This window comes from Neopelma chrysocephalum, unplaced genomic scaffold (assembly GCF_003984885.1).
Source record: "Neopelma chrysocephalum unplaced genomic scaffold, ASM398488v2 Primary Assembly neopelma1_23, whole genome shotgun sequence".
NCBI classification, from domain to species: Eukaryota; Metazoa; Chordata; class Aves; order Passeriformes; family Pipridae; genus Neopelma; species Neopelma chrysocephalum.
Genome location: NW_020897691.1, coordinates 36,309,568 through 36,325,216, shown reverse-complemented (window position 1 = coordinate 36,325,216; position 15,649 = coordinate 36,309,568). Strand labels below are relative to the sequence as shown.

At 36.3% G+C, this 15,649-nt stretch overlaps 1 protein-coding gene across 1 annotated transcript in view; it reads right to left on the bottom strand.

The window, feature by feature from the left end:
• Positions 1–287: 287 nt before the first annotated feature.
• Positions 288–15,649, bottom strand: part of SEC63 (SEC63 homolog, protein translocation regulator) — a 61,553-nt gene continuing 46,191 nt past the window's right edge. The window contains exons 13-21 of the mRNA XM_027693820.1: positions 14,637–14,784; positions 12,776–12,858; positions 11,056–11,115; positions 10,670–10,828; positions 9,262–9,420; positions 8,225–8,326; positions 3,049–3,147; positions 2,088–2,192; positions 288–1,516 (exon numbers count right to left, since the gene is read on the bottom strand). Of these exons, the coding sequence (XP_027549621.1) occupies positions 1,373–1,516; positions 2,088–2,192; positions 3,049–3,147; positions 8,225–8,326; positions 9,262–9,420; positions 10,670–10,828; positions 11,056–11,115; positions 12,776–12,858; positions 14,637–14,784 (1,059 nt within the window). The 3' untranslated portion in view covers positions 288–1,372. The remainder of the gene's footprint in view (positions 1,517–2,087; positions 2,193–3,048; positions 3,148–8,224; positions 8,327–9,261; positions 9,421–10,669; positions 10,829–11,055; positions 11,116–12,775; positions 12,859–14,636; positions 14,785–15,649) is intronic.

Genomic DNA, 15,649 nt, shown 5'->3' with positions numbered 1-15,649 from the left:
TCATAGGATGGAATTTTTCCCGCATGGCAATTTGTCATATTTTACAGCATCGCATTTTCCTAATTCAGTACATGGGAACAGAAATACATCTGTTCCTACTTGCAGAACACTCATACATATTTCTGAAGTATAGAAATGCAATATTTTCAGTAATTTTCATTTGTTTTATTGAGAGGAAGAAAAGGAAGAATCCATCCATGGCTTTTGTCAAGTCATATAATACACTAACAGCCCTGATTCTTTCCTCCCTGAAATTATTCTCTAATTTGACTTGATTTTTTTTTTTAAAACAGGAGTAGGGACAGAATCAAACAATCATTCTTGTTTACAACCCTGCAGGAGACTGAGGTAAAAAAAAAACAACTCAGAAAAAGAGGCACACTATTACAAATGCAAACAGCCATCAAATTGTCCAGTTTATTCATGGGAATTCAAAATTGATACAAAACATGCCCTCTATGCATGTTGTATTTTACCTTTAGAACGTTTCTGACGGTGTCAGGCAGATTGAGAATATACTTCGGCTTTCAGCATGTACCTTTTATAAAGGTATTACACAAAAGCCACTTACTTACATAACACGTGGTCCCAAAATTGTTTTCAGACATTCTGTTTATCAAAAGGCTCAGATCTTCTGCTGATCTAATGAAATACAGGCTTAAAAATGTTTTAAGCCATTAATAAGTATCCTATGGCAGAGTCAAGAAAGTTTATGATTTCCATTATAATCTTGGGCATAAAAAGGCAACAGTCCTAAAAAAAGCAGCCCTCCAGAATATATGGAATATGGCAATGGGTATGATGCCAATTTATAATGATCACGTTAAGTAAAACAAATTTTTAAAGCTATGAATGATATGAGCAGTATCACAATAAAATAGTTAATGAATACGACAGAACCAATCAAGTTTGAAAGTTGAGCAGATGTTGTTTCAATCAGCAGAGATTTATAATGTCAAATATACCAAAAAATTTTCTAAAATAAATTCTTAATGCAGAAAAATTGTGAAAGTTTGCTCCTAGCTAGTAGTACCTTTTATTTAAATTGGACCCTAAACTGATCAGACAATACATAGCCCACACTTTTGGACATTTATAATAAAAAAGCTTTTATTTTCAATTGAAACAAATGCACCATCCTGCACTTTGAAGGCTATAATGAGCCATAAGCATATTCCAAGGTGTATCAATGGCAACAGATTTGTTTCACCTCCACTGAGAAGTTACATAATGCACTCTTAATTGGTAAAGAAAATTTAAACTCAGCCTTCTCAAAGCTTCTGTACTGTGTTTCTTGGTTATTTTACAAGTTCCACAGTCAGACCAGGAGTTTGCAGTATGTGCAGATATTGTAGTCAATCAATAGTACTGTTTAATCATCGTCTTCCTCCTCTTCCTCTTCCTCCTCAAAACTGTCTTCAAAGCCCTCACTGTCTTCCTGGTCCTCATCACCTTCTATTGCTGTATCCCATTGTGGGTGATTTTCTGGCACTGGTTTTGCTTCATGAACTTCCAGCTGCAATTGGATAAGGAAAGAGAAGAGGGGGAAGAAAAGGTTACAGACAATAAACAGCAATTTGGAAAAACAAACAAACTCACCCACCCAAAAACAAATGACACACCACACAAAAAGGACAGTTAAAAAAACAACCAAACAAACAACAAAACAAATCCCATCTCACCCCAAAAATCCAAAACAAAACCAAGAACTGCTTCCAGAAATATGGCATGCCAGATTTTTCTCATTAACTGTATGAATCTAGGACTAAGGGCAGAGAAATGCCATGGCAGACTTCAAGGTATAAAAAAGCCAGAGCCAACGATACTGCAGAAATTTAATAAATGTTAGAAAAATGTGAATAAAATACACAGGCACTGGAAAGCATCACAAACTTTAGTCCTGTTTAATCCATCATAAAATTGCGACTACTGACATCAGGCAGAAACCACTTATAAGTCCCTCCTTCCCACTTGTTTTAAAATTAGGACAGGTTGAATTCTTATAAATAACAGGACTTCTAGGGTTTTAATAACCATATGAAGTAGCTTTCAATGTAATACAAATACATAACACAGTCAAACATCACCTTCAATGGTTTAATCTGGTCCAATCCCATATATGAATCCGATCTTAAATAAACTGTGTACTGATAGTTTCCAGGCTTGCCTGGTGCTGGGAACTTCAGTTCTACCTACAAAATAGAATTTAAGCCATAAGTTCTCACTGCTTTCAAAAGACACATTAAAACAAGTACCTGAGTACTACAATGAAAAATAAATACTACTACCAAATAATACCTTTTTAAGAAAAAGTTTTAGTTTCTTAGTAGTGACATTTCTTTGAAAATCTCTACGTAATAAAATAGACACAGAAAAGAGTCACAATACCCAGGAACAATACCTTCCACGAAAGCTGAATAATCAGTCACATGTTTTCTGAGTTAGACCAAGTAATTACATTAAGCACACAATTTCATCCCCTTGTATGCTAAATCTCAAAAACCCAAACAGGTTAAAATATTTAGTCTGCTGAAAGCATTATCTTAACTCCACTGTTACTTGAAATTGAACATAACATATAGTTTGGAAGAACAAATATATTAAGTCTTCATTTTTCAGAAAAGTATCAAGAAGAACACAGCCAAAGGTTACAGTCCCAGAAAGGTTCACATGAGCCGAGGCTAATTAATTTGTCACAGTCTCTGCTTTAAAGAAAGAGGACACTTAATATTTCTAACATATTTGAATAACTTTAAGAATAACATTGTATATGAATACTGGGTTTCATCAGCTTTTGATATCAGGGAAAAAAAACCCAAATATATTCTGCAAAGAAACTTGAAAGTCATCTTAAATTACTTTTTTTTTCTCCATTATCAATTTTCATAGTTAAAAGGCTCTTCCCCACTTTTATCAGAAGAGTAAAATTTGTTTTCCATCTTAATAGAGAAGTATAAAAAAAATTAAAATCTAGATGTATTTGCATACCACAGAGACTTCAATAGAGTTTTCTAATACTCCAAAAAGAAAACTCTCCCAGTACTTTACCTCCTCTTTATCTTTTAGTGTACAAACATGATATGGCATACATATTAGCATCTGCTCCTTCCGATCTGCAATATAGAGCCACCACCATTCTTGTTTTTCCTTTCAGAAGGGGAAAAAAAAACAAAAGAAAACAAAAACACCAGGATTATTGAAGTCATAGAAAATTACACCCCTGCACTTTATAATACGTAATTAGGAATCACTGGTCCTTGTAATACAGACAGAAAGGAGGCGGTTTGTGTTTTGTGGTTTTTTTTAAACTCGTGGATATGCATGAATAAAATATATAGTATATACTGTACACTGAAGGCAAACAGATTATCACAAGTGACTGCTGGTCTCCAAAGACTTCATTCCATCTATTTAACTTAAACTACCATGTGGGATATGGAACCATTCCAAAGAATTGTGTTCACTGAGGGTTAATGAGCAACTTAATGCAATATACTACTACTTTAGGTCCTTCTACAGAAATCCAGTCTGGATAAAAAGTTCAGCATATAAAGCAATGAACATGTAAAGACAGATAAAGTACTCTTCCCAGTAAAGTCTTTTTCAGGCAAGCGTACTTTACCCACTGCTCCCCCACTCCCAAAAGTGGGAATCTGCTGAAAAATGAAATTTGAACATACTGAGATTTCACTTCGAGGAAGTGATTAAATATCAGTCAATACTGATTTATATTTGTAAAGGATGCCCAACAACTGCTGCCTATCACACACAGCTTTCAAAATAGCTATAGGACCCAAAGATTTTCCCACTGCAGGCACCAAAGCAGAGTTCCTAAATTAAACTAAATGAGTGTGGTCCTTCATAAAAGACAGAAACACTATAAAAAAATAATATTTTTTTCTTCAATTGGAGTCAAATTTTTAAGACTGTCGTGCAGGTCAGCAGCACAGACACAATGATTCTCAAATGGGAAAGACAGTTCTTTGGCATCAACTGTTCTTCATTTAAACCCTATACCTTTTTGGTTAACCCTCTGGCACTCATTTTAAGCAAAATCCACCTTATTGTAGTAGAAGCTGAAACCTTGTTGTTGTAAAAAAGCTAGTTTAGTACTGCAAAGCAAGTTTCCATTCCTTCATCTCAAGTCTTTTTTTTAAACAAGTGAGAATAGTGGAGGCATGAGGGGGAAGACTTCTTCATAATGAAGTATTTTAGTAGATAGGTAATAGTCATAACAGCATAATCTTGCCCCTCAGGGAAAAAAGGGGAAAACACACACTCCTTTTATACAATTCAAATGTTGATCTGTGTTCCAAAACAATTTTTATCCACCGCTGATGGTTTGGTAACTGATCACATCTATAATAGACTGAAGCCCTCAAGAGTGAATGTCAGAACAGTTACAAGGTCAAAGCTCCAAATCAGGAGGCCAATTTTTACATATTTACACCAAAACCAGTCAGGTAGTTGCTTCAGTGTCATATAAAAAGTGGTTGTTTTGTTTAATTTTAAATCTAACAGCATTAGGAGGACTGAATGAAAGGATACAGTGGACCTTAACACCACCACTGAGCATCTTCTAAATTCCATGGATGGGAAGTCTATGCTGTTAATATGTAGAATTTGAAGAACTTTTGTGTCTACTGAAAGAGTCAAAAGTTCAGCAGTTTTAGATATTTTTAAAATTTCAGAAAACAGTGTCTGGTGATCTGAAATTTAAATAATGTAAAAATTGAAAAATTACAAAAGATAAATTAACTCCTTTTCTCTTTTGAAGTGACTAATTGTTATGCTAGTAATAACTATCACAATCTCACTGGAATATTCAACTATTTACAAAGCAAGACACTCACATCAACAACCAAAACACCCTGAATTAGCACTGCTGAGTCCCAGAACACAGAAATGTAAAATTAACTCCATATGTTAAATGCCCATTTAACAGTGTATAAAAGCAAAAGCAACTGCATCACAGTAAAGCAACAGCACTCCTTCCTGTTTTTGGAACAGGCACTGTGACCAGGACAAAAACCTATTCCTACACTATTTAAGACCACAATATGTAGCATTCTAAATTCTTACAATTATTCCAAGTGATTTTCTCTACGAAAAACCACCCCATGTGATTTAAAAGTATAAGTTATTTTATCTGTAAGTTTCAACAGTAAATATATTGTCAATCTCCTTGACAGCTGTAGCAAAGAAGGTTCTTATGCAGTTGGAGTGTTTATTTCCTAGTCAAGAGGCCTCTAGGAATAGAAAGATGAACAGTATAAATAGTACAGATGAAAAAGAGCCACAAGCTAGATCCCTTACAGAATGGCTACTCAGCATTTTGGGCCTGTAAAGACTCTCACCAGAGAAAAAAGCATCTGCAGTTGTATCAATACATTATTTTTTATGTTACCAAAACACTGTGCTGACTGGCTATACATTGTGTAGGTTTCCATCACTCCCAATGGCAAGGAATTTTTATCTTTTTTAAGAACAAAAGATCAAAACTGCCAAGTGGATTTTCACAAAAACTGGTAAAAAATAACAGCCAAGGGGGGAAGAAATACCAGGGCAAATGACATTCATTGATCTAATGGTCAAGGAATCTATATAGTAAACCATTTGGAAGTAAGGCTACTGACCCCAAAGTGCCATCACTTTTTTACAGAAAGGACAACTGTGTAGGAGTGTCATTTTCCTCTCTCTTATTGGGTGGAATTTAAAGTTTATGCCTGTGAGAATCTGGCAAACTAACAGGCAAGTGGGCAAAATGCCCTTTAACAGATGGGTGCAAGGTTTGGCATGCCAGGGAACCAGTATGTTCATGAAATTGGAACATCAAGGCCAGTTTCTACCTAAAAATGTCAAAACTACAATCTGTGCAGTTTCTGGATCCATGGATTCAGGAGCAAAAGATAATTATTTAGGAACCTGCATAGATTAAAGACACATCTCTGGCAGAGTAATCAACTGTCCCAAAACTTGGATGAAACAGCAACAAGGCTGTCTCCTGAGAACAAGTATATTAGGCTCAGCTACACTCAAACATCTGCAAGTTCTGGAATACACCATTTTATCCTTAACTCTGCATCTCTGAACTGGCCATGACCACAATACGTGCAATACTCTAAATAACAGATGCAAAAAAAAAACCCAGCGAGTACGATAGATTTTGTTCTTCGGATGTTGCAGATCAACTCTATCTGAACATGCTCCAACTGCAGCTACAGCACCACACACAGCTGCATTCAACTTTCATGAAATTCGTAAAGAAAAGTTGAAAATTTACAGCTGCAGTACCATGAGAGAATACGAGTGTATCTTCCAAGTTCAAACATTCAATTCAGCCCTAGAATTTTTTCAGCAGTGACCTGTATTTAGGTTTTATCATAAAACCCATCTGTAGCTTGGGTAGACACAGCTGAAGCTTACGCAGCTTGGTACAGAATAAGTATAAATAAAATCTCAGAAGGAACCCTCAAGCGCAGCAAAAGAGAAATACAAATAGCAACCCTGAGGCACTGGGCATAGCTCATACTCGTTCTCTGAACTTCAACTGATGACCAAAGCCAGCTGCCTTCACAGCAAGGAGGTATTAAGACTGCAGCATATTTGACATGATCTAAGGCAGCCAGAAGAGCAAAATGTCACCACAACTTTTTCTTTTATGCTAGTGTACTTCTGGAATCTGTATTGAGAGATGGGAGCATACCTAACAGTGTCAGGAGAATACAGCATTAAGATCAGCCATTACAAAACTAGATGTCACAAGGCCAAACAGCTCTCAGCTAAGGCCTTCAGGAAAACAATGTATTTGCTTTATTTGTATATCCTCTCTAGGTCCTTAGGAACAGGTCTTGCTTCCCACAATTTGCCTTCTAATGATTACACTAGGTAAAATCAGCAAGAACAGTATGATCACAAGCATGCAGACAATGGAGTATGTTTGCACACACAACAAGCTTCATGGTGTATACACATAAAGAGCTCTGGGGACTGAGAGGAGAGAGCAAATATACATAGTATCTTCCTTTTTTCTCATGTTTTACTCTTCTTCCCCATCTCAGTTGTCTTCTTTAAACCATAAGAGGAAGCATAAGCTTTGCATCTCACCTCTGTTATCGGAGATAGCACAATGACAGAGAATAGATCCTAGGTTAGTTCCCTAGTCAGACCACAAAGAAACAAAGGAAACCTCTGAACCATTGGCCTGGAAAGAAAATGTAGCCAAATATTCCTTCCTCCTGGTTCCAGTCTGGTCACCCCAACCAGCTAACTTATTTGCTCAGGACACAAACCCCACGCTTTGAAAAATCCCATTGTTTTCAAGGTTTCATTGTTGTAAGGGGTTTTCAGACAACTACTGAGTGGTTCGCTGTTTGTGTAAGTAACAACTGATACATCACAACATACTTTCAACACCAAAGGCTGCTGTAGAGACACCTGAGTCGCTGCTCTCAAATACATCCCTTCCTCCAATACCCATCCACACCTGAACTTCTATTTTTGAGCTCTATAGGAAAGACTGCTCCACAGTTGGCTTCCACCACTTCCAGCCTACATTGTGGTAGAAAGACATAGCTTTGCCAACAAACTCTGTCTTCCACATCTGCACACTGTGTTGCCACCACGTTGTTGCACTGAGACTTGAAGTCAAGCAGTAAGCCAAAACAATCTGCTGATTCAAATGACTCCCAAACTCTCCTGTCATTACTGTTAACACAGGAGGGGTCGGACCTCCCCCAGTCACAGGTATTTGCAGTTAGATATAGAGTTAAGGGTAGAATACTACTTGCTCTTTATTAGAGCTGTGCTTTCACATCCCATAGCAAAATGACCAAAAAAATAAAGGTAAAGAAAAGGACTATAAATTAGATCCCTATCAGATTAAAAGCTTTCAGACATAATCTACCTATATGTAGCAGATCAGTAGGAAAAAAACCCACTTTAGCATTACTGCTATCAAAAAGGAACCTTAAATTTCATACAAGTTTGCAAGTCTCTGAGAACTGGATAGGAAGAATAATAAATAAATGTTTTTAGAAAAGTATCTGAAGGAGTTTAATAGGATTTTATAAGTTAAGACTTTATAAAATTAAGATGAGATTTTTTTAAATTATTAGACTTTTTTAAAAGCCCAGTATTTACAGAAAAAAATACTAAAAGAACAATTAATTTGTATTATTATTAATTCTCTTGTTTTACAACTGTAATGTTTTCTATTACTGACCTCGGGAAAAAAAAGACTGTAAACAGGATGCGTTATCTTTGATTTCGTTTCAAGAAGGGCTCGTTCCTTTCTCTGTATACTTTGCTGTAGTTCTTGCCACTCCTGTCAAAGATAAGGTTAAAGAATAACTGTGCACTAGCCACCTTCTGCATTAAAAAGACAGAAATTTTAGTCCATGAAAATGGTACATGTGACAAGTTCTTGTGCTACACTAAACATGATAAAGGGAAAAGCATGTAGAGATTGAGTTATACAGTACAATCGAAGGCAAAAAAAACCCCAAGCAACAGTAAAACTAGAGACCATCTAAGTAATTATTTAAAAAACAAACAAAAAACCACACCCCAAAATGCAGATCTGTGGGGCTTGCACACATTCTTCAAAACTCAAATCTACAGCACTATCTGTAAACAGTCACTACCTGAGCCATAAGAGTTCTGATAACAAGTTTGATGTTTCTTTTCCCACCAGAAACTTATTCTCACTCTGTATGGGACTTTCAGCTGTCACACAAGTCTTCCACTGTAAGACCTGTGGTGCAGAAATCATCTACCACCACAATGCCTCATTCTCAATTACAATTACAGTTTCAAATGACTAACTTAACAGTGACTATGTTTTAGTAAGCACGTGTACAAGTGTGTTCAACTACTGCATGCTTGGAATATGCACTATGCAGCATGCAACAGCCACTGCCTGTCAAGAACACAGTTCAAGGGAGAGACTATCTCACAAAGTCTGTAGCAGCTAGTAATCAAATTAAGCTAAAAGAAACACTACAATCTTTTCCTGAAGTTCAGCCATTTTTCTCATGTCATTTTTAAGTTTTCTGACTATGCTGCAAAGACCCTTCACTACTCTCTCTGAAACAAACTTGTAGTGACAAAGCTCTTACACCAGAATGAGATCTGAAAACCTCTGGAGAACTGGTATTACTCCATAATCCTAGTGTTCCCTGGCCTGAGGGGACGGTAAAGAATTAAATGCATCTTCTGTAAACCCCAGAGGGGTTTACTTCAAGATAAAGTAAAGCTTACAGCTTCATCATCTTTGTTTTGCTTCTCGTCTTGTTCTCTATCAGAGTCTCTGTCACTTCCATCTTCTTTTTCACTTTGAGAGTCCCTGTTTGTTTCTTCTTCTTCAGAATCACTTCCTTTATCAGAGACCTCCTCCTCTTCTTCCTTCACAACAACTTCCTAATGGGAAAGAAAAAAAAAGACAATGCCTCTAACTTAGTTTGTCTGCATTACTGTAGTACACAGCATTCACAGCACCTGTCCTAGGGTCACACGATCTACACTCTTCTTGTATCACAGAGTTTGTCTACAACGAAGGTTAATCCTTCTCACATCATACGCTAAGAGGAGGAAGGAAGCAATTTTCCTTCTCCTTATGGCACCCACAACAGGAATAGGAGAAAACAGTATTTGATTCCTGGATTGTTTGCCCCATCCCTGGAAGTGTTCAAGGCCAGTTTGGCAAACTGGTCTAGTGGGTTGCATGTCAGAGGGGTTGGAACTAGATGATCTTCAAGGTCCTGTGCAACCCAAACCATTCTATGACTCTGGGACTGCATTTCAAGAAGTCTTGAGAAAAATCACAGAGAGCTTAAGAAAGTACCTACAACACAGCCCACGAGGTAGAGAAAACACCATACAGTGGAAAAAATAAAGGTACTAATTTATCAGAAGAAAGTTTCATTGCAGTTTTTTCCTTTAAGGGAAAAGTAGACGTTACAGAACAATTCACCTCCCAGAAGGCAGCATTAATAATGGAATTAATAATTCATGGCTAGGCTTCGCGAACGAAGATTTGGGAAGGGCTCTACCCATTTTTCATGCAAGCGCGTTGGTGGCTAAAAAGGCCAATACGAGAAAGGCAAGTCCGGTTGCAAAAGACACAGCAGAAAGACTCCTTAGATGGTATATTCTGCAAGGTTCGATTCTTTCTGCGTTGTCTTTTCTCCTCAAGAGTGATCCTGCGTGCCTTCTCAAAAGCATCAGCAGCGTTATAAATGGTCTGTCTCCAGGCCTCCCGATTAGAGGCCAGAGTGGACCAGTTATGGTGATCAATATGCCCGAGGCTGAGTTGTTGCTTCAGGGAGTCCTTGTATCTTTTCTTTGGAGCTCCTCTCTTGCGGCAGCCAGTGGCAAGTTCACCATAGAGCAATAATAAGAATTAATAAAAAGAATTAATAATAAGAAGGGACTACGAAGCCAGATTTCTGAAACAGTTGAGCACAACTTTCAGCAGGCCACTGAAACCATGGTGGTTCCCTAATTACTTTACTAGTCATTTTTAAATGTAAAGAAAACAAATCCTATTTCAGAAGATACACTTCACAAAAGCACGAACCAAAATGTAAGAGACAGATATAAAACCTGCCTCAGATTAGCAGTGATAAACTTAATAAAATTATAAAATATCATTGAATCTATGAGCTACCCCATTAGCTTGTTTTTGCTTCTGCTGTTTCGGTGGTTGCAATGAAGGTGGCATAGGTTTCTTTTTCAACGGCTTCTTTTTCTTTGATTTCGAAGCTTTCTTGGTGCCTTTATTCTTTTGCTGCCATCCTTTGCTCTTAACTTTGTTGACATCTCCTTGCTGTAGGAAAGCAGTATTTAAAATATTTATTCTGTTCATAAAATTTCTGGCATTCAACTGTACTTTAAGCAATTTAAGCTGAGAAACAAAATTAAAAGAAACAGCTCAAGATACACTTCAGGAGGCATTTCTGAAAAAAAAATGCTTGAGAAGTGCACAATTAGCAACTCAAGATCTGAAAGAAAGTTCTCTTTAATTAGCAAGAGGAACATTCACTCTTCACTTACCCCTTCTTCTGTTGGTTGCTCTTCCGCTGCACATATAGACTGTTCCTTTTCAAACACTTCCTGGTTAGAGAAAGATGTGAAAACTACTAATGCCTCTCTGTACCAAAAGAGCAAATTATTATTTCATATTTGAATTTGAACTAAATCAGCTTAATCAGGTCTGAATCTTTTACTCATTATGGTAAATTCTTTTATCAGTGACAGACACAACAGGGAACTAACAGATCAAAATTAAACACTACTTCAAACATTTGGTCTCAGATTTTTCCATCACTAGTATTATAAAGAAACTCAGTAGCAACATGTCACCTTGTTCAAAAGAATCTACTTGTTTTATAAAGCATAGAAATACTATATCACAAAAACAAGCAGTAGTAAAATGCTAATTCTGCTCCAGTTGTCAGAGCATTAAAAACTTCAACAGCTCCTCTGTTACTGAGGGACACAAAACAACAAATCAAACTAGAAATATGAAACACTAAGACACAACACAATGTTAGTATTCTGTAGACTAGGACATCTCTATGAAAATGGATCTTTTTTCCTTGCATTTCTCTCTTCAAAACATACTATATGCCATTTAAAAAACCCCACCAAAACCAAAACAGTCATAAGGAGCTGTCTTATATAAAGATGGCAATAGGAGACACCACTGCAAAAGAAAAGCATCGTACAAAAGGCTAGCTCTAGTTTTGCAGTCATGTATTTCAATGCCAGACTGCCTAGTGGAGGTCACATAGGAAACATCTTAAATGAGTTTTCTATATGTTGTCGGACATCTTCATTTTTAAGTACAGTCCAGTATTCTTATAATTTTCAGTTTCTTTCATTTTTTCATTCCAGCATAGTGATATGGTGCTTGTACATTTTACCTACTGTACCCTTATTACCATGGCATGAGCACACAGTACTTTTATATAGAGACTGTCGGCTGAACTGGCTTCAGTGGCAAGTCTGATCTTCAACTGTAATACTCATGGATTGTGTGCCTTACCTTAGAGGCATAACTCAGACTTTCTGTTTACTTAGACAATTATGTGATTAGTACAGATGCAAAAAATCGACACTGTAGTCTTTGTTACGTCAGAGTTTGTTTAGCTCCTGTGCATTAAGGTTTTTTTGTTCAAAGAAAGTACTGCATTTTAAGCTCAAAAATAAGCACAAGTCAGAAGCTTAACTACTAGGGTGTAGTATTATTTTGATTATGCCACACTGTTACCTATTCAGCAGTCCACTTTCTTCATGTGGCACTGGTTACTTCCCCTATATTAAGTTATGTATATTCTTCGTTCTGCTGGGCTGAATTTCTTTCATAAAAGTGTCTAAAACACCCAGGAGATTTGAAACATTATGAGCCCACATAAAGTGAAATCAAACCCTGTCCTAAGGACTTGAGTGAATATTTTAGTTCAAGAACCAAGTCTCTGAATGTCTCTTTTCCTGTTATTTACAAACCTCAGAGCAGTATCACTTGCCATATTCTTTTACCATTCCCTAGACAACAGCAACGGGTCAGAATGAATTCTGATTTTATTCCAGGAAAACTTTCTCACTCAGAAACAAAAACATAAGGAAGGATTAAGAGCACAAGTTCTCAATTTCAAATCTTAACTTTACAGTTATATTTATAAAACATTATGCTAGCTTGAAAAGCATAAATGCCTGTTTACTAGTATATATCTGCAGTTACCCTGAAAGAACAAATATTCTTAATACTTACTGCCATGGTCTGTCTTGTTAGTGTGACCAGAACAGTGACAAGAGAACCTACTGTAATATTGTTGCTGTCTTCATCATCCAAAACTAGTGTAAAAAGAAAAGCAACACATCTATTAGACTTCTTTAAACCCTTTTTCTCCATTAAACATTGTTTCTGCTACTTCTAAATATAAGCATACAAATTCCAGAATTTTTAACAAAAGAAAATTTCAAAATATTATTTAATAAGTCTCTTACAACCTCAAATATACTGTTAGGGGGAGGGTTAGTAATTCAGCAAACTATAAAACTGCAACACTGAGTTTGAAATTTTAATTGCATGAAAGTTAGAAAATTCAAAGTTATAGCTGCTGTGGGAACCATAACCCTGTAATACTGTGCATTATATATTAAAGCATAAAACTTCAGAAACATGAAATACTGCATATGACCAAAGGGACCCTGTTATATTTGTTCTGGGAATCATAATTTTAGTTTTCCTGACTTTCATAAGATTAACAACCCAATTTCAATACCACATTAACAATCATGCATTTAATTCTTTTTTTAAGGAGAAGGCAAAGGAAAATAAAAGAACAGCAATGATTAGTTTAAGTAAAACATCAGACAGAAACCCCGCAGGACAGACATTGAGGAGTTTATATTTCTGACCTATAAACTGGAGGATCTCAGGTTGGAAAGGAATAGTTATATCCCAGGGTAGACATTTTACTTATTCCCTCTCAACCCCTCCCTGAGAAAGCAGTTTTAATATCCACTAGTCTTACATATTTATTTTATATAATGGCAATACTGAGCTAAACAGAAACGCATATGCATTGTTTAATCCCTCATACCACACCTGAGTGCAGCTGTGTGACAAATGAAGACTACGGGCAGAAAAGGAGTGTTTGCCAAAATATGGGAAGGTACTCCAAGACTGAATTTTAAGCAGATTAACAGGACTGTATACAATTCTGTGCTACAGTAAGATAAAGCATTTTGTTTATTTGTTTTTAAAAACACTTACAAACAACATTTAGAAACACCAAGATTAGGAGACATTTGCTTCTTTAACAGGTATTTCCATTAACACTTGCTTCTCACAGAGGACTATGCATAAGCCAAAATACAAATCAGGCTACCCAAACAAAGCACATCACATTTTGAATTTGATCAATGCTATCACAGTAACAACATAAACTAGAAACAAGAATTAGAACAACCTTTCAAATACCACACATTTACTAGCACTGATCTTCTACAAAGGAAAGGAGAATGCAGAATCAATGCACTTCCCACTGCAACACTGCCTAACAGGAACTGCTTAACAATATATCTAATCTTCAGAGGGGGAGAGCATTATACATTCATGGAAACAGTTCACACAAAAGGTAGCTAAGCATAGCACAGACAAATTCTGCCAGATATAAAAATTATACAAGGATTATCACAAAGGAACCCATGAATATTTAGTCATTTGGGTCTCCAACTCAAAATCTCACAAACGTCTCCTCATGCTGGAGTAAGCTGAACAGAAATTCTGGAATAAGCACAACTTTTAAAGATAGCTAATAAAAGTCATATTTCAACCAGAATTCCACATTGCTCATGAAATGCTGAAACAACAGACAAAATATCTGATAAGCTCCTTTAGGAGAAACTACGGCTGGTTTGGGAATCCATGAAATGTTTCAATGTACTTTACCTCCTCAGACTATAAATTTCATGTACAAGAACCTGCCACTCAAAAAAGTATGTAATTTCCAGGCCACATAAATAACAGTGAGTTGTGTTTCAGCATCCTCTAAAATCCTACTGCCAACAGACTATCAAAATGTCAGAAGAGTGACATATACAGAACAAAAGCACCTCCCACTCACCCTGTGGTTTTATATCCATAGTGACATATGGAAAGCTGCCAAGGACAGCCATAACTTCTTCATATTTCTTATCTTCTAGGAAGTGCAGTAAATTGCGACGGTCTGAGCCTTTCAAACTCACCAAATCCTGAATACTTTTGATTTTATACTGAAATAAAAAAAAAAAAAAAAAAAAAGAAAAGGATGTCATGTGGTAGCATAGAACCTAGTCCACAAATAAACTCTTGATAATACACCACTCATGTCCCCACGTTACTAATACACACACACCACTTGACTTGTTCTTATAAAACACCCCACACCTTAGGAAACTAGCAAGCATATGTTTTGAGAAACAATAAACCAAAGAAGTTGCATTCAAACCTACTAAATAGCACTGCTTTGAACATTGATGTGTTCCTTAGCATGCGTCACCCTTTAGAAATGGCACTTTTTAGTTTCTTATAAAACTATTATTTCAGCCAGGTTTTTTAAAAAGTTAAGCCAAGAAATCTTACTAATAGTTTTTTTTATTTAGATAGAGTACTTCAGTGTTTTGAGATTTGTATTAGCAGGAACAGCCGAATAAAAGTTACTTTTTTTTTTTACTGAACTGGAAACGAATCTAAATCCAATCCTTTTAAGATTTGCTGAGCAGAGCTAAGGGGATAAAACAAACACAGATTTGAACACTTGGTTACCTCACCACTATAAACGTACGTACTTTATTAAAAACAATTTCATGCATCCAGGTAGACTGATCATACCTCCAATCTAGGGCACTGTATTTTTGAAGAGCTCAATGCATGGGAACATGTACAAAAAAGTCTAATAAATTGGTCTCTTCCCTCTTTCAGGGCAAGGATAGGTGGAATTATAACACAGTTCAATTCTTGGGTTTTGTACTTAGTTACACTGCACATGTCAAAAAATACATCTAAAATTGCATATTTTTTACATTCCTGTAGTTTAGGGCTACATTAAAAAGAGTTTAATGATACCTATAAGAGAATGGTTCTTTTACTTCACCCAAA